The sequence below is a fragment of the Centroberyx affinis genome, unplaced genomic scaffold (assembly GCF_046629955.1).
Source record: "Centroberyx affinis isolate AG114_WGS23_722 - 3 ecotype Tasmania unplaced genomic scaffold, CSIRO-AGI_Caff_v1 ptg001255l_1, whole genome shotgun sequence".
Lineage (NCBI taxonomy): Eukaryota > Metazoa > Chordata > Actinopteri > Beryciformes > Berycidae > Centroberyx > Centroberyx affinis.
This window is the reverse complement of record NW_027279766.1, coordinates 205,266-230,232: the sequence shown is the minus strand read 5'-3', so window position 1 is coordinate 230,232 and position 24,967 is coordinate 205,266. Positions and strand designations below refer to the sequence as shown.

At 40.8% G+C, this 24,967-nt stretch overlaps 2 protein-coding genes across 2 annotated transcripts in view; both read right to left on the bottom strand.

Moving 5' to 3' along the window:
• zw10 (zw10 kinetochore protein) overlaps window positions 1–18,663 on the bottom strand; it is a 35,284-nt gene extending 16,621 nt beyond the window's left edge. Inside the window, exons 1-6 of the mRNA XM_071525002.1 lie at window positions 18,473–18,663; window positions 15,896–16,030; window positions 14,775–14,876; window positions 13,227–13,304; window positions 12,880–13,039; window positions 946–1,098 (exon numbers count right to left, since the gene is read on the bottom strand). Coding sequence (XP_071381103.1) covers window positions 946–1,098; window positions 12,880–13,039; window positions 13,227–13,304; window positions 14,775–14,876; window positions 15,896–16,030; window positions 18,473–18,577 — 733 coding nt within the window. The 5' untranslated portion in view covers window positions 18,578–18,663. The remainder of the gene's footprint in view (window positions 1–945; window positions 1,099–12,879; window positions 13,040–13,226; window positions 13,305–14,774; window positions 14,877–15,895; window positions 16,031–18,472) is intronic.
• A 2,297-nt stretch (window positions 18,664–20,960) lies between these two features.
• ets2 (v-ets avian erythroblastosis virus E26 oncogene homolog 2) overlaps window positions 20,961–24,967 on the bottom strand; it is a 30,227-nt gene continuing 26,220 nt past the window's right edge. The window contains exons 9-10 of the mRNA XM_071525003.1: window positions 23,652–23,770; window positions 20,961–23,515 (exon numbers count right to left, since the gene is read on the bottom strand). Of these exons, the coding sequence (XP_071381104.1) occupies window positions 23,300–23,515; window positions 23,652–23,770 (335 nt within the window). The 3' untranslated portion in view covers window positions 20,961–23,299. The remainder of the gene's footprint in view (window positions 23,516–23,651; window positions 23,771–24,967) is intronic.

The window sequence follows — 24,967 nt, the reverse complement described above, 5'->3', positions numbered from 1 at the left end:
TTACTAAAAAAAAGTCATATATGCAAATATTTGTGACAATAACACTAAAACAATTAAACTATACGTTCAACAAAAAAAAATTCCCTTAGCAGCTGTAACTACTACTACTAATTTCTTCATGTGAACAGTCAGTTTTTTCCAGGCATTCTTCAGAGACGCTCTGCCTTGCCTCTTGCAGGACTTCCCAGAGGTTTGTGGTGCTGGTTGGTAGGCAAAAACCTTGTCTTCATACTAAATAAGACACTTTGATGAACATGAAGCGTGAGTATTGAAAACATATCCAAAGGATTAGTAAATAGCTATTTTATGTTAACAAAAGCATTGCAGGAATGTTATTCCTTACTTCATGGAAAAATAGGGAAATAAGAAAATTTGGAAAAGGCAAGGTGTCCCCAAACTTCTGACGGGCAGTGTATATATATTTTGCTTTTACTGCCACATAACATAAAATAACCAGAATTCATCAGCTACTGAGACTCCCCACCCATTGGAATTTCAAAACAGTTAGACTTTGCTTCTATATTTTAAAATCTGTGATGTATTTAACACTACATGACATACATCATTCAGAGGAAACACCAAATTACCACCACCAAAATATCTCTCAAACCAAGTGAATTTGGCAAGACAGTTTACAGTTTTTAGATATGTGAGATTATGTGCATAATAAATCAGCTTTGTTGAATTGGAGCTGACCAGTTATCACAGACCAGGACACCATCACAGAGAAGCTTGATAAGTATCATGTCATGGTCTCAGTAAGTACAAAAATAACACAAGGAGAAACAGACTAAACTTAAAGTTTTTTTTTTGTTTTGTTTTTTATACAGAATGATAAAAGCCTCAGAAACAAATGTAAACAATATTAACTGAAAGGAAGCATCAGGAATGTATATAAACCCCCCCCCAGAAAGATATAGGTCAGAATGTGTTGTTTTGTCTTACTGAAAAGTTTGATCTTGTGCTGAAGGTCTCCCTGGATGGCCAGAGCTTGGAGGACACAGCAGAGCAAAGCAGGAGGTTGTTGCTCTCCATCCTTACTGCAACCAAGGCATAGGTTCAGCTCTACCGTCAGGAAGGACTTCAGAACTGCAGGCTCTGGTACAAGACATGCAACAATCACTACTGGTGCTAAACTTTCAGAAGGGTCTCTACATTTTTTGGTAATGATATTCCCTAACTTTTCCATGGCATATAATGCCCTTTCTATGGCCAATATTTGTCACCGTTAGGCTAGGAATTTCAACTTATCCTCAACTCGGACTCTAAAAGAATGGCATTGATGCATTTTGTAAAAAGACTGAAGTGTTCATTTTCAGGTTGCATGTGACTGTGACATATCTAAACGTCACTTTGATGTGCAGACAAACATAATAGCAGCATGGCATCAGCTGCAGTGCCTTTTGTAATAACATTTTGTAAAGTCTGTTGGTCTCTTTTATTTGCCATAAGAAATAAGGCCAGTTAATGCCTGCTAAATCCTATTCGGCCGATATGTAGTATCCTGGCGCTTGGCCAAATTCATATGCCACGTCAGCATTAATTCATAGTTTGTTTGTTATACGGGACATTCATTATGAGTTACTATTTATGTTAATTGCTTGTATCACTATGTTTGGTGAAACATTGGCTGTTGTTATTTCAGATGTGGATTTCATTTGTTTAATTAATTAATATTCATGAACGTTAATAGCGGCACTTGTCGCCCATTTATGTATATTTGAATGCTCTTCATCTGTTTGTGACCTTTGTGATCTGTGGACAATAATTCATCTATTTGCCTGTGTTGTAACCCCCTGCCTTCATTCAACAGTCAATACATATTCTGAACTCTATAAACTGGACTCTGCCTTGTGTTTGATCCTGAAGTAAGCCAGTGAGTGGGTACCAAAGTAACCAGCCGGAACAAGTTGTTTTTAGTCGATATATCATCCCGATATCCGCTTTTTTTGAATATCGGATTTCGGCGTGTCCATGTCTTTTCTCTCCATTATGAAAGAGATTATTCTGTAGCTCCCTAATATGAAAGAGGTTACTCTGTAGCTCCCTAATATGAAAGAGGTTACTCAATTCTCCTCCTGGCCTGCCCATTTTGTCTGATTTTGCCCTCTAGTGGCTATTCAGAAAACTGTCTCCCTCAACCACTGCCTGTTGCCCAGCAGCCGGTGGCTGGCTAAACTACAGTGAGTTTAGTAGCTCAACAGCCACATCATTAGCTATAAACATTAGCGTGATCCCTAAAACCTCAATCAAATAATATTTTTCATACTAACGTATTTATGTGTAAGTGAAGGCTGGTTGCCTTTTCACGGCCATTTGTTCTTCATTAGATGGGTAAACGGTACAGCGCTGGCAGTGCCCATATTAGCCTCCAATTAGCCACAATATCAGACATTAATGGCGGAACTACGCGGTCCCGCTCATGATAAAGAGCCTAATATTTTAATTATTTAATGTTTTATTGAAAAGATAATTATTTTAGTAATGTTTATTTATTCTTTCCAAAAATTTTAGATGACATATATGCTTTGTCTGCATATGTTTGTGTCAGAAATATGACTTAAAACTGTTTACAATACCAATGGAGAGAGAAGAAAAGAGAAAAAAGCTTTTGTTGACAGTATCTCTCATGCCATTTTTATTTTGCATTTACAATATTCTCTTTGTTCATTTTGTTTATTCTAACATTTCATTAAAAATGGATTTACCCTAGTAATAGTTTTCTTGTTTATTTTTTGCATAAGTAGTGGCGCCGTTGTTGAGAGTGGCAGCCGGTCACAGCATCTCCCACATTTTATCTACTTTTTCTATTTTTCTCTCTACTTTTTTGCTATTTTATTGCACTACTTTGAATTATTTTGCACTACTCAACTTTTCAATGTGTTAGCTCTATGCTTAGTGCTAGTAATCTATCTGCAAAGTTTTAGCTGGACAGCAGACGGACAGACAATGCTTGTCTATACGCAAGAGGCTTGCGTTTCAGGCTAAAGCAGCCGCTCCGCCAGCAGGAATACCAGCGGAGATAAGGAGACACCGATGGGGAACGAGAGCCGGTGTGAGGGTGAGGAACAAGAGGCAGAGGAATAGGAGATTTAAACCTTGCCTTCCGTCGGTGGTAATGGGGAACAGGAGCGCAGTGTGTTGTGCTTCACGGAGACATGGCTGAATGGGAATATACCTGACTGTTCAGTCGAACTAGCCGGCTTCACGCTAGTGCGGGCAGACAGGGAGAAACAAAGTGGTAAGAAGAAAGGAGGAGGTCTGGCCGTCTTTGTTAACTTCAGATGGTGTAAGCCAGGACACATTACTGTGAAGGCACGCATCTGTACTCCAGACATCGAGCTGTTGACTGTGGGTCTGAGGCCAGTTTTCGCAAGCCATTGTTGCTGTTGTTTACATCCCACCGTCAGCAGTGGCGGCGCGCGCTAGTGACGTCATCCACTCTACTGTTGCGGGTTTACAGACAAGTCACCCCAGCCCCTTCATGACAGTTAATGGAGACTTCAACCATGTCCCGCTCTCCAGAACCCTGACTTCACACGGTATGTGACCTGCAAAACAAGGGAGAACAAGACCCTGGACCTGCTGTATGCTAATGTGAAGGAAGCATACAGCTGCACTGCTCTCCCCCCCCTCGGCAGATCAGATCACAGCCTGATACACCTTGTACCGACGTACAAGCCTGTTGTCAGGCAGCAGTCCGCCACCACCAGGACTGTGTTGGTGTGGTCTGAGGAGGCCCTTCAGGACTGTTTCCAGACCACGGACTGGGAGCTGTTCCAGAAGGACTACGGGGAGGGTCTCTCCCAGTGCATCACAGGCTACTTCTGTGAGAGCAGCATCATCTCCTCCAAGAGGGTGCGCTGCTTTCCAAACAACAAGCCGTGGATTACTAAGGACATTAAAGCCCTTCTCAACAGGAAGGAGACGGCTTTCATGGCTGGAGACAGGGAGGACGTCAGGTCTGTCCAGAGGGAGCTGAGGGAGGCCAAGAACAGCTACAGGGGGAGACTGGAGAGGAAGCTCCAGCAGAACAATGCTAAGGATTACTGGCTACAAACAATCAGGTCCATCCGTGGAGGGGAACCAGGAACATGCAAGCTACACCTGTTTTTCAATAGGTTTGACTCAGAAAGAGAGTCTCGCCCCCCAACCACCACCACCTCTGCCCCCCCATTATTATTATTAGCATTTTTGCACTGTCTCTGTAGTCTCTATATTATGTACATTACCTATATTGTTTTATCTTATTACCTCTTTGCTTTTATTATCTTAGTGTACTTATTTTTGTACTTGTTTTCCTTGGTACTGTTCTGACAGTTGCTGCTGTGGCACCTGAATTTCCCCAAGGGGATTAATAAAGTGCTATCTTATCTCTTATCTTAGTCATTTTCAAATTTAAAGATATTCAATATCGGCACAAAATATCGGCTATTGGCAGCTTCAGTTAAAAAATATCTGAATTGGTATCGGCCTTAAAAAACCCCAATCGGTCGAACCCTAGTCTTAGAACAGCAGCTTAAGCCAAGGACACACGAGGCGACTTTTCCTAGGATTTTCAGTCAAAGCCTACATTTGCCTAATCCTAAGAGTTTTAGGAAAATCATAGCACGCAACTAGTGTGACACCCCAAGTGAGATATCGCTCTTAACAGCTCCTGTAACTCTTATGACGAAATCAAACTGGGTTGATTTTTCACAATCAAATCAAACTGGTTTGATTTTGTCAGCAGTCATAGGGGCAGGCTCTCGTGACCACAACAGTCAACAGCCAAAGAGATCGCAACCCGATTGGCAGTGACTCAATCACGGAATGTATCTAGCGATAGACACACTGCGGAGCGCATCATACTTCGAAAGCCACGCCCACTGTGGGGGAAAAAAATATCGCTAACAAACCAGCAAAAGCGGTGGTCGGGAGGAAATCTTTTCAGATACGGACAACCTGACAAGGTTTTTCCTGTTTTCGAGTAGACAGGTCTGTCAAAGAATTATTTCGGCACACTGCCTCCAACAGAGAGAGAAAGGTACATTGAAAAAATTAACCTAATTGGCCTCCATCAATGTCCTTTTTCATTACTCAGAGGTGTGACCAAGTCAGCTATGCCTGAGTCCCAAGTCAGTCACAAGTCTTGAGGCACAAGTCTCAAGTCAAGTCCCAAGTCTAAATGTAGATTGCCAAGTCAAGTCCAAGTCAAGTCCATGTCATTAATGTCAAGTCTCAAGTCTAAATGTAGAACAGCAAGTAGGGCTGGGCGATAAAACGATCTCGATAATTTTCATGATAAAATCTTCCACGATAACGATGATAAATTTATGAGATTTATTTTCGATACAGTTATTTTTGAGTCCGTTTTACTCTACCTACAAAACACTACACGAACAGCCAATCATACAGCAGAGAAACAAACGCATGTGGTCGACGCATGTTTCCGGCCCCTCCCACTCACAACAACTCAGCGGTCCGACTAGCGAAACCGAGTGCGATGAAACTGAGAAAGACGACGAAATTGTACCGAAGAAAGGTTATACCACTTCGGTTATTTGGAAATGGTTCGGCTACATGAAGTCTGACAAAGCACAGACCAGCATTAGGTGCAAACTATGTCGGCGACCAGTCCTCAGCAGAACGGGAAACACCACCAACCTCTTCCACCATCTCAAAAGGTACCATCCCAAAGAGCACTCTGAAAGCATGAGTTTGCGCTATCAAGCTAGCGCCAGCCTCCCCTCAAGTAGCCAACAGTCCAGCAGCCCTTCTACTTCCAGTCAAACTTCAGTTCGACAATCAACAATTGTGTCTGCTTTTTCAGCTATTACCCCATACGAAAAGAAATCGAAGCGACACAAAGAAATAACCAGTGCAATTACGTACTGTATTGCCAAAGATATGATGCCCATAAGCACGGTTGAAAAACAGGGCTTCAAGAAGCTAATGACTGTCATGGATGCTAAGTACACGCTGCCTGGGCGAAAATATTTTTCCCGAACATCACTCCCTCAGCTCTACGCAGAGTGTAGAGGAAAGTTGGAAGAGCAGCTCAGAAATGTCACGCACTTCGCTACCACCACTGATATGTGGTCTAGTCGCACGTCCGAACCATACATGAGTCTCACGATACACTACGTGGACAAGGAATGGAATCTTCAAAGCAGATGCCTGCAAACGGCATATTTTCCAGACGACCACACCGCGGAGATAATTGCCCAGGGGCTTGTGGAGGCACTCGCGTCATGGGGACTCAGCGAGGACCGCCAGGTGTGCATTACAACTGACAGTGGTGCAAACATCGTGAAGGCCGCTTCATTAAACAACTGGACTCGACTGCAGTGTTTTGGCCACCGGCTCCATCTAGCCATTGGTAAGCTAAGCTATTAACTCAAACATTTGTACATTTATCTTATAATTATTTATGGTGTTGCACACTTTGAATGATGACACGGTTCAGGATTCAGGTGCCCATATTTTAATAAAAGATTCTGCAAGCAACAAATGGGATATTATTTTAGGTGACCGTAGCCACAAGCAGTTGCTACTGTGCTAGCTATACTTTATTTCACACTGTCGCGGCTTACGTCTATGCAAGGCTTATGAATGATTTCCCTGTAAGGCTACTGCCACCTACTGGCTAAAATTGGTGTATCCAAAGAAGAGCAGTGAGCTTGCAGGCAATCTGTATATGTCACAAAATACTGTTCAAATAACCAAAGAAATATTCAAATAACACCAAAAAATATATTATGGGGGGTGTCATAGATAGCAATACCAATTCTGAACAAAATGATAAACTGTACCACATCCATGGCGCCACAATGGCCTACTATCTTATTATTCATTAAGGTGTCAATAGGTTAAAGGATAACGCTGGTGTTATTTAATCTTTACCTTAATGACATTGTATGCATTTAGTAAGTGTCAACCAACCTGTTAATTGGCAGCATTCATCAGCTGTAATGGTAGATACCCAAGTCTGTGTTGTTTAGATTACAGATCCCATTGTGTTCAGAGTTTGAAAAGCCATTTCATGTTATCAACTATTTTACCTCTGCCCAGTATTCTAAAATGCTATTAGTTTTATTTAATTGTAGTGTTGGCTATTCTAGTGTAGTGTTGTGATATTTTTTTTTATTCATGTCACCAGTGACTGTTGCTGAGTCGTTTTTAACATATTTTCTATATTGCCTTTCTGTGTATCTTCAGAGAGAAGTGGGAGAGACAAGAGGATCGAAAGAGCAGTTGGAGTATGTAAAAGAGTGGTCAGTGCCTTCTCCTACTCATGGAAAAAGAAGAGAGACCTGGCAGCAGCTCAAGAAGAGCTCAAACTACCCCAGCACAAGATGGTCACAGAGTCGCCTACAAGATGGGGGTCACGTCAAAAGATGGTAGAGAGAGTGCTGGAACAAGAGAAGGCCATCGCACAGGTCTTGTCAGCTGACAAAAAGACCAGGCATTTGGTTCCCACGTGGCAGGATATTGATGTCCTTGAGTCATTCCACAAGGCACTGAATCCACTTCTAGACTTTACCGATGCCCTCTCTGGGGAAGAATATGTCAGTATATCTTACCTCAAACCAGTCCTGCAACTTTTCAATGAGGAGGTGTTAAAGCATGACAATGATGACAGTGAGCTAACCAAAACCATCAAGACAGCGGTCATTAAATATTTAAACGAGAAATATGATGACACAATCACTGATGACCTCCTGGACATGGCATCACTGGTAGATCCTAGATTCAAGACCAAGTACATAAAGCAGGAGAAGATTGACACCATAAAAGCCAGAGCCATGACTGAGATGTTGGAAGAGGGAGGAGCGGCAGAAGCAGGAGCTGAGGGAGGAGCTGCTGCACCTACACCTACACCAGCAAAGAAGCAGAAGAAGACGACACTGGGTAGTTTTTTCAAAAAATCCTACACCAGCACCACATCAGGTCTTACAGAACAGCAGGCTATTGAAGCTGAACTGAACAACTACCTGCTAGCTCCCGATGCAGACAGTGAGACCAATCCCCTGGCATGGTGGAATATCCATGTAACATCCTTTCCCAGAGTGAGCTGCCTGGCAAAACGCTACCTTTGCATACCTGCCACCAGTTCCCCCTCAGAGCGTGTTTTTAGCACAGGTGGCAACATTGTGTCCTGCCATAGGGCAACTTTAAAGCCTGAGACAGTTGACAGATTAGTCTTTCTTGCAAGAAACCTGCAGTGAAGTTGCCAAGACTGTGCAATATTCAAAGAATACAGTAGCATAATCATCCTCAACATTTAAGTTTTTCTTTTCTTTTCTTTAATCAATGTTCAGTTCAGTATACTACCTCTAAAATGTTTGAGAGATGTTTGAAACAAGGCACTTGATGTGCAATATTCAAAGAATACAGTAGCATAATCATCCTCAACATTTAAGTTTTTATTTTATTTAATCAATGTTCAGTTCAATATACTACCTCTAAAATGTTTGAGAGACGCTTGAAACAAGGCACTTGATGTGATGGGAATCGTTGTTTACATATTTATTATTTTATTTAATCAATGTTCAGTATACTATCTCTAAAATGTTTGAGAGACGTTTGAAACAAGGCATTTGTTTACATATTTATTATTTTATTATTTTATTTTATTTATTCAGTGTTAAACGTAAAGCCATGTTGGTTCTGTTGAATGTTTGTCACCTATTCGTTCTGATAATAAATAATTATATATTATAAACCATAATTTACCTCCTGGTTTCTTTAGGGTTCTGTCCTAAGGAGAACAATCTTAAAACTGTAAATTGAATATTATTATTATGAAATATATATCGTGATAATTATCGACATCGATCAATATAAAAAAACATATCGTGATAACATTTTTGGCCATATCGTCCAGCCCTAACAGCAAGTCAAGAGTCCAGTATCAATTTAATATCTTAAAGAAAACTAAATACCTAGGACTTTTCAATGCAATATGCTTTTTTTATAGGTTAAAAACTTGGTAAAGAGCATCATGAGTTTGATTTCTATAATCAGTTTCAACTTCAATAAATTCAATCATTCCATACAAATTCAGAAAACAGAATTTAAATTCAGTCGTCTGCTGGTACAAATCTCATCACTTTCAATCTAAGTCATTTACACAAACACAATATCTCAAGTCAAGACTTTAGAAACCTTTTCAAGTCATCAAAGTACAAGTCAAAGTCAAGTCCCAAGTCACCAGAACCCAAGTCAAGTCAAGTCTCAAGTCTTCTCTTCATGCATCAAGTCAAGTCTCAAGCAATTTAAACTGTGACTAGAGTCTGACTCAAGTCCAAGTCATGCGACTCGAGTCCCCACCTCTGTCATTACTCCAATAAAGCTGGATAAATGATCCCACACAGTGGTCTTAAGTTAAATACTTCGACATTTACCACTACATAATTTAATCAGGTAAGATAATAAGTTGACATTGAATAATTTCACTTCATATTTATACATTTGAAATACAGCTATGCTTTTCAGACTATAAGTTTGAGTGACGCTGACTTAGCAACAATCCACTTTAATAACCAATGTCACATTGGTTATTAAAGTGGATTGTTGCTAAGTTAACTATCTTATCTTATGTTAGCAAGTTAACAAGTCAGTGAGATTTCTCATTACCTTTGCACCCTGGAATGGCAGTCAATACACAGCAAAATATCCTGAGACTCAACATGAACACACAACTCATCTATGTTACAGAGAGGAATTAGCTCAGTAATGTTAGCTTAGTAGCAACCTAATGTTAGGACAGCTTTTAAACACATTTTAACATACAGGTTATCTTACAAGAATCTTACTAGATAATTACTGGTAACTTACTTGCCAGTGTCAAAATACTGGCCACATACATAAGTGTACTTCACACCTGCACTTTTAGTCCGGTTAAATCGGACTCTGGTTCATTTCCCCCCTTGGTGCGATTCGTTTGGGCAGGTGTGAACACAGTAATCGCACTCGGGTCCGGACCAAAACAACCGCACCAAGACCCTTTAGAGGAGGTGGTCTCGGTCCGGTCCCAAACGAACTCTGGAGTAGAGCTGCAATGATTAATCGATTAATCGATTAGTTGTCAACTATTAAATTAATCGCCAACTATTTTGATAATCGATTAATCGGTTTGAGTAATTTTTTAAGAAAAATAAGTCAAAATTCTCTGATTCCAGCTTCTTAAATGTGAATATTTTCTGGTTTCTTTACTCCTCTATGACAGTAAACTGAATATCTTTGGGTTGTGGACAAAACAAGACATTTGAGGACGTCATCTTGGGCTTTGGGAAACACTGATCGACATTTTTCACCATTTTCTGACATTTTATAGACCAAACAACTAATCGATTAATTGAGAAAATAATCGACAGATTAATCGACAATGAAAATAATCGTTAGTTGCAGCACTACTCTGGAGCGGTTTGTTTGTGGTGGGAACGTGATCCGACCTCGATCCGACCTGACTACCAGGTGTACTCAATTTACTCCGCAAGTTTGAGCTAAACGGCTCCTGTAGCCAGGTATAGCATTTTCAAGAGGTTTCCTCGAAGTGCATTCGGCATTCTGCTGGTACAGTTTTGCCTGGTATATTCCCCAGATAATTACAACAGTTTTGAGCAAATGCCAACTCTGCCGTTGCTCCATGTTGCATAGCAATGTCCACTAGTCCAGAACACAGGACCTTCTTCCTGCATTTACTTTCTTGCTCCCGCCCCAGACACATCTGACCAATAAGCGGAGTGAACGTTCTCACATGGTTTGTAGTGATGCATTTTGGTTCGTTTGGATTTTTCTCTGTGTGAAAAGAAACCGAACCAAGGGGAAAACGCTCCAAGTTTACAAACTCATCAGCTGATTGGGACCAGAGCAAACAAACTATAGGTGTGAAAACGCCCTTAGTCTCGGGGTCCCAAAGTTTCCCCCCTCTTCTACCATGTACCACTGTCAGCGCCTCTCTCCTTATGGCCTGGATCCACATTTTTCTTCCCAACGGCTCCCTTGTTTTGCTCGGGAGCACAAAAAGCTGTAATTCACGTTTTTTAAATTTGTTGGCTGTGAAGCCCACCACTTAACAGCTTTTAGGCATGTTTAATTTTGGGAATAATGACAATGATGTACATTTAGGGTGCTTTCACACCAGCCTTGTTTAGTCCATTTGAATCAAACCCCGGAGCGTTTACCCCCTTGGTTCGGATCGTTTGGGGTGGTGTGAACACCCTAATCGAACCTTGGTGCGGACCAAACAACCGCTCTCTGGTCTGCCTCGAAGAGGTGGTCTCAGGCCGCTTCCAAGTGAACTGTGGAGCGGTTCATTTCTGGTGAGAACACCATTCAAACCAATCTCAGGAAGCATACCATTTAATCTGCATTTTATTGGTTAAAAACAACATCTTTTGGTGACTGGTGAAACTAGCGTTTGCATGGATCAACTTTTGGGGATTTTTGCAATCGTCAGCTCTATAGTTTGGACTGGACCAACTTACATCACTGGAAAATAGGATCATCTACTATGGAAATTTGCAATTTACGTCATTCCTAACATGTATTTTGTTGCCAAATTCCCATATGCTGTTACCATTACGCGATGCCAAATGCCAAAAACTGTGTCCCTCTCACCATTACGCAATGCCAAATGTGCAACGTGTATGTCCTGTTAACCATCATCACACATTGCCAGTTGCTAAATACGTAACCTACAACCAAGAAAACCAACACAGTAAATATGTAAAAAGCACAGCCCAGCAAGAAATCATGAAAATAACCTTCATCCGATGCAGTGGACGCACACAACGCACCCGACGCACAACGTACCCAACACACACACACATTGCCCATTTAGCAAATCCTCCCCTGTTGTGTCTCATGTCACTTAAATCAACCCACATAGTGCAATTCTTATTATTTTTTCTGTATTTATTCTTATAATTTCAGCCATCAAAAAAAATATTTTTCCCATTCCGGGAGACTGAGGCTAATTCCCCCGGCCAATCCAGGAGGGTTGGCAACCCTATCTCAACCATTTGGTTTTGTGAAAGCGAACCGAACCAGCTGAAAAACTAAACAATGTATCATTCTCGCATCAGGTGCAAACCAAGGAAGCGGACTATCAGGTGTGAAAGTGCCCTTAGTCACACAAGGTGAATGGAGAGTGGTGCAGTGATTTCCCCCACGATGGGCGTGGCCTATTTTACGCACTGTCTCTATAGGATGCGTGTACAGTAAACAAGACTAGGTCAAATCTTAGTATATGGCTGGACCGTGTTCCGGCCGACCACGTGTTCCGGGTTCCAGCCGACCAATGGTGCAACTTCATCACTCAGTCAGTCAGTGAGTGACAGATATTTGCGTTTATAGGGCTGGCCCCGCTGTTGCGGTCCAGCCAAAAATATTTCTCTCTCACCTCTAGATCCCGCTGAAGTGTAGTCAGCCCATAATTTCCACGACCAAACAAATGTTAAGATAAGAAATAACATTAAGATATGCAAAAATAAGCTTGCACCCACTCACAACAACACGACACAGGGTGACCATGCTTGTTGAGTTACCAGAGAAGATATTATAAGAAAAGGCTGTTTTATAGTTCTGAGTCATAGTGCCGCTGTTTCTATGCCGTAGGTGTCTACGGTGGTACAAGTATTTATAGTTCTGTGTTGGTGAGTCTACACATAGACCACCGAAATACTAGACGGGAGTGTTGTGCTTTGTTAGCATGGAAGTAATGACAACAGCAGTCCTAGTGTTTGCCTGAATAAGAGATTTTGTTAACATTCACCATTTTGTGCCTACCTATTTGACTAACTCTGATCTATCAAATCAGACGACTTTCTATTAAGTTGACACAGAATACACCAAAAAAATCTTCTGTTTCACTTTCTGAAGAAGTCTTACCCTTAGAGGAAGGTAATTTCCAGATGGCTAGTCGCTTCCATTCATCTCCCAGGTGGTAAATGAAGTTTTCTCTCTGCACCGTCAACTCAGAGCTGAGGGCACTCAGCAACGGCAGCTCTGAACTCTTCCAGCCCTTCAGGGAATCCACACTAGTCCTTGCCTGGGAACAGCAGAGTATCAAATATATATGGATGAGAGGGCATTGGTTATCTTACATTTTTTGATCAGAAAATGCTCCAGCTAACTCACTTTCATTAACACAGCCTTTACATTGGAAATTCAATCAACAGATTTAGAGTAGAGAAAACAATTTGAGGTTGTGTCTTCACAGTGGAAGCAGTTCTTACCCTTTCCAACTGTTTGGCTGCATTAACATACTTCTTCTCCTGTAAGGCTTTGCCAAGCTCCTCCATTGCATTGTGAAACTGAGACAACGGGACATGACAGCCATAAAAATTAGGGGTGAAGCAGTTCCTGAAAAAACCCATGCCGTACGGTTCGCCACCCCTAATAAAAACATAATTAAGGGAATAGTTCACCCAAAAATGAAAATTCAGTCATAAATAATGGTGTAAATGTTGGTCTTTTCAAGTCACTTTGGGATCTGTTGGCTTCAAGAGACTTGGAGTATGCTGTAAGAGCTGCATGGAGCCATTTTATGGTTATTTTCCGTTATTTTTTGACAGGTCTCCAGCAGCTTCAGTTGTTTTGGAGAAAGCTGCAATGTACTTCTTACGGGGATCTCCGGGACTGTTGTATGGACTAACAAACTTTACCTGATTTTCTACTGGCATTGGGGTGAGTAGATAATGACTGCATTTTTGGGTGAACTATTCCTTTAAAAAAGGAAATACTAATGAATTTCAGCATTTAAATTAGGGTTGCACCAAACCACTTTGGTGCAACCCTATCACTGCCAAAGCTTACCACCAGGAGTGCTAAGCTTTAAATATTGGCTGATGCAAAGACCAACCTGTTCGGTTTCTTTTGCAGAACAATATAGACTACGACTTAGTTAGATTGAGCTCATTGTGAGTGAGCACCGTCCTTCGGATGAGATGTTAAACTGAGGTCCTGACTCTGTGGTCAATAAAGATCCCATCGACACTCTTCGCAAGAGTAGGGGTGTAACCCCGGTGCCCTGGCAAAATTCCCAAACAGGCCTCCCTTCCATCATGGCCACCTAATCATCCCTCGTTACCTAATTGGCTCTTTCAGTCCTCTACTCTCCACTGAGATAGCTGATGTGTGGTGAGCGTTCTGGCGCAAACTGGCTGCCGTGCATCACCCAGGTGGGTGCTACACATCGGTGGTGGATGAGTTGAGTCCCCCCCCCCCCCGATATGTGAAGCGCTTTGAGTACCTAGAAAAGCGCTATATAAATGTAATCAATTATTATTATTATTATTATTATTGGGGAAAAGTTGCAGAGAGGTATACAGAGAAATAAGATATATCTATTTTTTCTCCAGAACGAAAAGAGATAAACATCCTTTCACATCCGTATACATGAGAAAAGGCATGTTATATACATGACTCTGGGGAAATTGGGGAACTGGGGAATTTCTGACACGGACACTGAGCCTGGCCCAATATTTGACACCAGCATTACCACATCCCATGTTTAAATATATTACGCCCATACTCATCCCAGCTATCCCATGTTCCTCATAGGTTTCCTCAAGTTTTAATGATAGCAGAGCAATGGAGCAACTCCAGGCTGTACATCTAAAATTCCATGACAGATTAACCTTGGTTTCTAGCTTTGAGGAATATTTAGTATTCAACTTCAGTGATTTCCAGTTACAGCACAACACAGTCAATCTATGATGTTAATCATTTATTTAAGACAGGCTTCATAAAATGCAGAAGTAGAGTTGACATGCATGGTGTACCTCCTTTAGGTGTCCAAGCATTGTTATAATGATGGTGTTTTTCTCCAGCTGCTGCTTCAGCTTTGCGAAGTCAGTCACGGCCACATGGATATTCTGTTGCACCTATGTACACATACACACCGAACAGCATTTGAAATAAAAAAAAAATGTTGGCTCAACTGCCAATGGCTGATAAACAAAAATAACTTTTGTGCGCCAAAATAATAAATCTACATTTTTCATTGTAATATTTTTTTTTCTTTTTGGTGGCCTCACACCTGCTATGTGTCAGTGTAAGCGGCAGCCAAGGAGGAGCCTGCTTCGTACATTTATACTTTGATTTGATTGGCCCATGGTCAGAGAAGTTTGAGAACAGGCAAAGACTAAAGACTGTATATAACCAAGGCATTCAAAAAGTTACCGGCCAGTGTGGCAGATGAGGGTCATCTGCCACTGACACCAAAACACAGTTACTTGCCTATACACAAGATCTGATGGAACTATTGCTTGCGCTATCAAACGCTAGCCAGTAACTGACAGCTTTTAGACAATTAAAACGTCCAATGCATGTGATCACGAACCTTCAACACATTTTAGCTGACAAAAATGATTGTGTGTAAAACAATAGAAATTTAGTGACATTAGGCCTTCCATCCAATGTCTGGCAGAGATGCTTTGTGCCTTCCTGGCTGCCCATCCCACTCAGACACACAGAGAAGGCACAGCTTATGCTTAACCGATTGCTCTCGCATAAACCAGCAAATAGATTGATAGTTTGAAGAAATGTTGTAAAATGTTTTGCTGATATTCATACGGAAATACATTTTCAGACACTTGGCTGGATTTTGCCACCACTACTGTTGCAACAAGAAAATAGCAAAAAAAAAAAAGAAAGGCAAAAAATGCAGGAGTGGGCAGAGGAAGAGAAGTTTCCATAACCCAAATTATTGACCATGGCCCAAGTGAGTGCAGTGACCAAATTCTAGAGGGAGCTTCTCCTTCTATTTCAACTATGGAGTCTTTGAAGGCACACCATCCATACAAGTTGAACTCAGTCTGTTTTTTTCAGGGAACCTGTTTTACATGCTTTACATATTTGATTTTGCTTGTTTGTTTACAATAAGATACAGTTTGACACATACCTCAGTCTCAATACAATTTTTAAGGACATCGATTTCTTTGGAGACCTCATCAACCTGTCCCATAAGGACCTCAGATCCTTTAAGACTAGGTAGGAACTCATTATACCTCTTGTTGATCATGCCACATACTTCTTCCTAGAAAAAATGCATGCAGGACACAGAAATTAATAATAGTTGGTCATGTTTTTCTTGAAATTAAACACTTGATTATGTGGAAATGTGATTATGTAGCATTTTACACATATTATGAAACAGAATCAGATGGGACTGGAAGAGTCCAGACTAGTGTAAACCTTTAATATACCTGAGGGTAGGGCTGGGCGGTAACCGTCCATACCATTATAGCAGTATGATTAGGGCTGGGCGATATGGTTGAAATCAATATCATGATAATCATAAGGATTTTTCTCGATATCAATATATATCACGATATGGTTCATGTATGCAAAATCACGTTAAATAATCAAATGAATGTTCATCTCATTGAACCGAATGGTAACGTTAAGTAAAATTTGCTTGTCATCATCAATTCAGACAGCAGAAATGTGTGTCACGATATCAAAATATCCTCATATCATCACGATATGATTCCACTGAAAGACGATAAACGATAATATTGAATTATCGCCCAGCCCTAGGTATGATGTATTTTAATGATATGCATTTTCAGTTATAATGATATATGTAGGTCATGATAACTATAATAATAAAATACAAATTATTGCATAAACTGTAACTCAAGTGCTAGCCGATTACATAACCTTGCAAACAATTTTAGGAATTGCACTTGCCGCAGTTTCTGGCCTGAGCGGACATACGTACCTAGAGAGTGTCACGTAGCTACAAAACAAACCCTGCTAACTATCGTATAATTCAACATCGGTCATATGGTCTTGGTTTGGATTCAAAGAGAGTGACATAGACCAAAATTTGCATGATTTGTAAAGTCTACAAGCGGTGCGTGGTAGCAAAAGGTGGTAACACCACCAACCTATTTACACATCTGAAAAACAACCATGCTAGCAAAGAAGAACCGCAGCAGCTTAAAAACAAGATGCAATATCCAAATCACCGGAGTTGAGCCACAGCCCAATCGTTTGCCAGAGGGTGCCCGAGAGGGGGTTGTAGCCAATTCAATGTGTGTGTGTTGTAGCCAATTCAATGCGTGTCCATGGGCCACTGGTCACTAACACAGAGCACTAGGGACGCTGAAGCTATTGGTCGGAGAGGTTAGTGGTCTGTGGAGTGGTCATTGTGGCCCCCCTGGCCTTTTGTTAGTTATGAATCAAAGATTGTTTTTGTTGGCGGAGCCAAATAAATGTCAGAAATCATAATCCTTTGTCTATTAAAAATATTCTATTATTGATTAAGATAAGATAGCACTTTATTAATCCATTTGGGGAAATTCAGGTGCCACAGCAGCAACTGGCAGACAGTACCAAGGAAAAACAAGTACAAAGAAGATAATAAAAGAGAAGAGGTACTAAGATAAAAAAATAAATAAAGGTAATGTAAAAACTATAGAGACAGTGCAAAAATGCAAATAATAATAATAATAATAATAAATGCGTGTCTGTATATATATAATGTATATACATAATCAATGGTCAGGAGTTCAGTTATTAGTGCCGGTGAGGGAAAGGGAGGGGGGGCTCTGAGGGGCTAGGGTCCAGGTTCAAGTCCTCGTGCAGGGTGTGGTGTTCGTGGACTGTTGTTAAACAGTCCAATGGCCGCTGGCACAAAGGAACGCCTGATTTTGTCAATATCGCCCAGCCCTACCTCAGGGGCACTTGGCTTTACAGCAAGGAGTCAGTAATAGCAAACCTACAACAGAAATAAATACATATAACCACAGAACCAAAGACCACCACAGAAATGCAAGTAAATGCTTCAGCAAATATACATCGTGTTAGGTCCGGACAAAATGACAAATAGTACATATTTTGAGTATTTCAAATGTGTTAACTACAAAGATAAATTAAAAAACTGAAGGAGCATGTGGCAGTTCATAAGATCAGAGAAACTTGTGCTCACTGCCTGGTCATTTGTGCTGCTGCAGGTTGTGGTTCCCACCCGTGCTAAATGCTCCTTCAAAAAGTGCTGTTCATTTACATGGTGGACTTAAAATGAGCCAAGGTGTCAAATTTTTGTTTAGGGTTGGACTCCCATTGTGATTATATTGCAGGCAGAACATTTGACCTCCCTACAATTTGGAAACTCATATATCTGGATAACTTGTTTAACTTTTCCTAAAGTGGCTTTATCGTTCATGTGTACATAAAGCGGCGTGACGTATCCAGTGTCTGCGAAGAGCACTTGGCAAGGCCCTGCCTGTAACGTAAATGTTGTATGATAATCTGGGCTAGTATGGCTAACGCTGGACCTGGCTAACCTCGCTTTAAACTACTATGGGCTAAATTCCAGCCCGTAGAAATTGTTTGACTAGTGTTTATTTGCAGTTGGATCAAACTAGTAAAAACAATTACTAGTTAAGAGGAATATGTTCCAGAAGCCTTCACTTCATTGCGCTAGGTTTGCTACTTAGCCTAGCCAATGTTATGCTAGCTCGTGGGTTACCTTCGTATCCTCCACCTTACGTGACATCTTGCTTATTTTGCTGGACAGGTCTTCTTTCTCTAGTTTTCCAGAGCTGGCTAGCACTTCAGTCACAAACGAAGCCATGCTGTAACTAGTTCCCTACTTATCTAATGTTTTTACTCAGCTCACTATGTCAGTAGATCAAGGAAGGTTCATGACAGACGGAACTACAACTCAAGACCCGCCAGGAGGTCTGATTGGTGGTGGTTCTTCTTCTCCTTCTTTTTCTTCTTCTTCCTGTTTTTTAACGGCAGTTGGCAACCAGCGTTATAGGTGCATTACCGCCACCTTCTGCTTTGGAGTGTGGCTCACAGACTAAATTCTACCTTTTAATCCTGTTAATCCTGTAAATCCTGATTAATACAATCAAAGAGAATTCTTGAATATGTGCCACTTGATACGTTCATTATTAGTGTCTTCATGTTAAATTCCTGGATTTCCGCCTTTCTAAATCTTTCTTTCATTTGTTCTCTTTCCTCCTCATATTCTCCACACTGCATGATCACATGCTCAACTGACTCTTCAACCTGACAGCACATAGACCAGTTGGATGCTTTCCTATTATCTTGAGTGTTTTATTTTGCAATGACCCAGCCTTATTCAATTGATTATGACCTGCATTTCTAAACGTTTCATCAGAATCAGAATCAGATTTTTTGCCAGGTACATTTACACATACAAGGAATTTGATCTGGTGAGGTTGGAGGGAAAGAAATAAAAATAGTAAATAAAATAATAAATTAGAGAACAAATCATAACACAATGAAAGTAAAGACCACAGAATCATACCTAAAGATGTAGCTACATCTTTAGGTATGATTCAGCTGTGATTGACTCCCCTCTTTTTTTTTTGTATAACCCACATTTCTGTGGTATTTACTCCTTTTTGCTATATGTTTTTTGGAGTCGTGATATTGGATACTATTTATGGATGTTACAAAAAAACTGTTAAGCCACAATCCTGTGGTGACGTTAGCTGCCCTTTTGCTGTGTTCCCCTATGGGAGAGGAGCTGGAGTGACATATTCACTTGGAGGATTTGTTTTGTTTTATTTCATGTCAGGTCAGAATAAACGGACATCAGGTCCAAAGATATCCTGGTTTTGGGTCCTTCCTTCACCTACCACACAACACAGAATTTCACCGGTCACATATACAAGTGTTTCACCAATGTACTGTATATGCAAGTGTTTCACACGTGTGTGTGTGAGTGTTTCAGATACATACGTATAAATGTTTCACTTGTGTATGAGTGAGTGTTTCACATATGAATGTACAAATGTTTCACTTGTGTGTGTGTGAGTGTTTCACATATAAATGTACAAATGTTTCACTTGTGTGTGTGTGTGTGTTTCAGATACGTATAAATGTTTCACTTGTGCAAGCGTTTCATATGTGTGTGTGAGTATACAGGAGTATACATGTATGTGTGTTTCACATATGAATGTACAAATGTTTCACTTGTGTATATGTGAGTGTTTCACCTGTGTGTGTGTGAGTACACAGAGTATGTGTGCGTGTGTGTGTGTGTTTCATATGTGTATATATGAGCATAGTTTGCAATATGGCCTATGTGGCTCTTCATAAATGTGTGATGCATTACACTGAATTAAATATCCACAATAAAAAAATAAAAAATGAAAATACAGGGGGCGGCTGTGGCTCAGGAGGTAGAGCAGGTCATCCACTAATCAGAAGGTCGGTGGTTCGATCCCCGGCTCCTCCAGTCCGCATGTCGAAGTGTCCTTGGGCAAGATACTGAACCCCAAATTGCTCCCGATGGTTGCGCCAGCACCCTGCATGCCGCCATCGGTGTATGAATGTGTGTCTGAATGTAGGCATCTTGTAAAGCGCTATATAAATGCAGTCCATTTACATGGTTGTAAAACCAGGGTATTACATTTAATTTTATGCTTTAACATACATTTCTACTCATTGTTTTAACTTTGGTGGAACAAATTGCTTTGCATAGAACTCAGACAAAAACTCCTGAATAAATGCATTTTGAAATAACTTCATAGCACAACAAAATGTGTTGCTACAAGTGTTTACCAACACACATGGCTGTCAAAAGGTTCACACAATGGCCTCAGCAAGTGTGTTTAAGCTTGTGTGTGGGCGTATTGATCAGAACTTAATTGTTCTTGGTTGTGGAGCCTGGATCTACCATTGCAACTGGCCCATGGGTTAGGCTCCACTAGCGGTAAATACCGTTCACTTTCCAGTAAGCTACAATGTCAGTAATGTCTGTAATTATTTACTTAAAAAAAGACTGTAATTCCCAAGTTTTTTTTTCACATTGGATGAAGTCTTTAGTCTTCTGTAGTCTACTTCAGCAGCCCTGCAGGGACACAAATACTGTGTTCATGGACACTGACGTCATACAGAGCTCAGATGTGTTTATTCCAACATTGAGCAATCAGTGCAATCAAAGACATACAGTACACACAATTTTTCTTACGACATGGATCATAAATCCTACACCTACGCACAATTCACATTCATACACTTCAGCTTAGTTGTTCTTGGCCTTGACAAGTCAGTGCAGATGCCTCAGGGCTGCGAGAAGGCTGAGTGCAGGTCAACTACACAGACAGAGCTGTACTGTGTCTATAGCCCATCATGAACACTTGGGCGTTAATCTTTCTAAACTGCAAAATAACTGCAAAATAACCTATCTTTGTTGGTAAAAGTGGACCAAAGAGACTAGAAGCCATATAAAGGTTTTATTAAAATGTCATGAAGCCATTTCCCCATTGAAAAATCACTACACTCTGACAAATACCATATAAGAGAAACTATCAAATCACAAAGAATTCAGATACATGCTTGTAGCATATCTAAAAAAAGATTATTGAACCAATATTTAAAGATGGCTAGCAATATCACTTGAAGAATGCCTCTGCACCGTTATGATAGTACTTTGAAATGATCTTCTTGTTACTGAAGCAGTGACAAATATTAGTGTTTAATAAGAAATACAAAACAACAACCCATAAACACAAACCATTAGTGTACAAGGCAAGAATATTTGTATCCCAAAAAACAAATATAAATAAGTACATCTAAAACAGATAATACACTCTACTGCTACCATATTCTTTAAATTCCAGTAAAACTTTGGTACATTATAAAAACATGTCACAATATCTATTTAACCATCTTTATCACATTACTTTGGCCATGAAAAAAACACAACTGAGACAATTGCACAAATAACTTTTGATAGACCAGCAGCTAATACAGGAACTCCATTGATACATTCAATCTTTCAAGTCTATGTGCATTATTTGCACTAGACACATGGCTTATTAAAGATGAGATGAAGATGAAAATGAGTTGTCACTGTAAGTGTTGTTCTTAAAGTGATGTTGAACTTTGGTAGTACCTTGGGTTGTGTAGCTTCCTGGGAATGACATAACCCCAAAAATCGGAGATTATCTGTTATCGCTTGCTCCGTGAGAGGGAATTGGAGAATTGCATTTTTTCACTCTCAATTCACTGACATTGTATGGCAGAACAGGTCTCAAAATCACACTAATAGCAAATAAGCAAACGTGGATTCTGACTATATAAAAAAAATAGTCCTGTCGCTGAGTTGTGGTTAAGTGAATCGCTTTCTTTTTGTTTATTAAACAGTTTGAACAAGTGTAACACCGAAATCCGCTCAGAGGAAACTTAGTAAAATAGTAATAGGAAAATATTAGGCTATGTTTACCAATAATTGTAGATGGGCCAAAAACAGTGGGAGACAGGACTTTGACAAATAATATATAAAAAACAAGTCTCTGTTTTTTTCGCCTAACCCTAACCCCCTCTCCACTGTGTCTCTAATAAAGAAGAAATGCCCAAAAAATTATATTTAAAAAAAAAACACAGCCTAAAATAATTTTTATTCCCTTTTAGCATGATAGTGATTTCAACTAAGGCACGATCCCAGCATAGTACACAAAGTATGATAATACAATGTTTGCCTGCAAGCATATTTCACAACTGTTTTATTGCCTCCTCAAACCCTGACTGGTCAGTATGCTGCTGTTGAGCATTTGGCTCCTCCACATATTTCCTTTTTATGTCCTGAACTGAGCTCAGATTACCATCTCATGGTGTCGTGAGAAAATATTTTTTCTTAAGAGAACCATAAATTTTAAAATAAAAATTTTCAGAGAAGAACAATAAAGTAGCAATAGTTGCTTCACAGTGGCATCACACTCTTAAAATGATTAGGTGTTTCAAGCATTTTCAATAAAATAATGCGTTCAAAAGCACTTTGCAATGGTAAAAGGCATTATTAGCTTCTATCCACATCCAATGCAATCCAAGGTAGAAGCCTACTTTGTGAATGACTTGTCACCCAAAAGTCATTCATATTTGGTAAGCAAAATAGCCATAAATCACAGTAATTAAAGCTGTCCACTCTTCAACATCTAGTAGTTGAAATGCGTAACATAATGGGTAGCATAAAGAAGTTACAATGATCTCCACTCAGATCTGTGCACTTGACTGCTCTGGAGCAGATGTATATTGACCTAATTGATCATCCATTTCACAAAGCAGCCATCTAAGCAGCTAAGGACATAATCAGTTTTCAAAATTTTATCTCCCTCAAAGTCCACAAAACAATATACAAGGATGTCATGATGAGTTTCCTTAGTAGAGACACCTCTTGCTGTCCACTGACTTATGAACTCTTATCACAGAAACCACCATCGAGTGGGCTGTACCATTAACAGCTTTTGCTAAGGGGAAATGAAGCCCAATTGGCCCCATCTTCATGCTTGACTCCCATCTTAAATCAGCTGCTGGTTCAGTCCTCTGTGTCAGGCTGAACGCCGAGCACAATATGGAGTTCTTCAGCCGAGTAGCCAAGAAGTTTCTGAAGGTTGCAGACAAAGCGGTAGACATAACGCTTCCCAGATGTCTTATGGATGATGTTCTTGTCATAGTAATAGCGAAGGCCACGGCTTAGCTTCTCATAATTCATCTTAGGCTTGTTCTTCCTCTGGCCCCAACGCTGAGCCACCTAAAGAGGGAGTACAAAGAATGATGAAACGGTGACATCAATAACTTCATCTTTATTGCTTGGGATCCTTCAGACTGTGTCACTGTGTCACCATATAAAAAGGCATGTATAAGAAAATGTAGAGGACTAAACCTACCTCATCAGGGTCAGTGAGTTTAAACTCCCAACCATCTCCTGTCCAGCTGATTATGGGCTGGCAGCTTTTATCAGTCAAGAGCTCCAGCAGGAATTGCCAGAGCTGGATTGGTCCACTTCCTGTGTAAAAACAGAGATATTCTGGGTCACATGGTGGGAAAAAGATATTGAGAGACACTTGCATGTGAATTTTACATTGTATTTATTTTCACATATTAAAAATAACTGGCACTGGCTTATGCAGGTGAGATGAAAAAAACAAGGAGCTTATAAAACGTATCACTTCAAAAGAAACAAATTGTAGCGGTTGCTGGCGGTAGCCAGGGGGTGCCAGTCACAGTCTCAGTCTGACAAAGAAAATAAGAATACGTGCCCAGCCAGTCAACCCTACAAAGGACCTGGTACGTGCCTATCCCTCAAACGGCCAGTTGCACACAACATATATCGGCAAGCCAAAAAAACACACAACACAGCCAAATTCAAAGATCCCCACAGTGTATTGTACAGAAAATGTAAGCGCAACTCCCAACCCAACAACAATTCAATATACAGTGCACAACCTCAACCAACAGCAATTCAATACACAGTGCAATACACAATCAAACACCAATTGAGTCCAGAACCACCCCAACCCACAGTCAGCTCCACAGTCGGGTCAGTCAGAGTCACTGCTCCCAAGTGAACGCTCTCACCAGAGCAAAACAGCTTTGTGCGGGTCTCCGGGAAAACCCCGGCGTTACCTCCGGTTGAGTACTCCGATACGGACGTGGCAGCGGCTCCCGGGAATAGTCGGCCAGGGCGATGTGCGGTGGGTTGAAGAATAAATGGCGTGTTCTGGAAGAGAAGGTGGTTCCGGGCTGTACAGACGGTTGGCCTACAAAAACGGCGGACTTTTACTCGCTGCCAGGGGTTGGCAGGCTAACGCGGGACACTGGAACGGACTGGCCTCTTCCTGCATGTGTCGGTCTGTGAGTAGGCGCCATTAGCTTTTGAAATCTCCATTGCTCCGTCTATGGGGGTGTGTGTGTGTGTGACGTGTGGGGTGCGTTCTTAAAGGCGCAGATCGCCACACATTCCCCCCCTTGGAGAAAAGCTGCATGTCCGCAAGCTTTCATTATCTCTTCCTTTGTCCTCCTCCTCCTCCTCACTGTCGGTTCTTTCATTTAAGGGAAGTTTTCCTTCAGAGGTAGGTGAGCTAGCGGGGAAGCCCAGAAATTCCTCATGGTCACTTTCCTCATTAAAAATGTCCAAGAGGCGCCTTTTCTCCAGCTCCTCAACTTCTTTTGCGGTGGGATAGCAGGGTTTCAATCGTGCAAC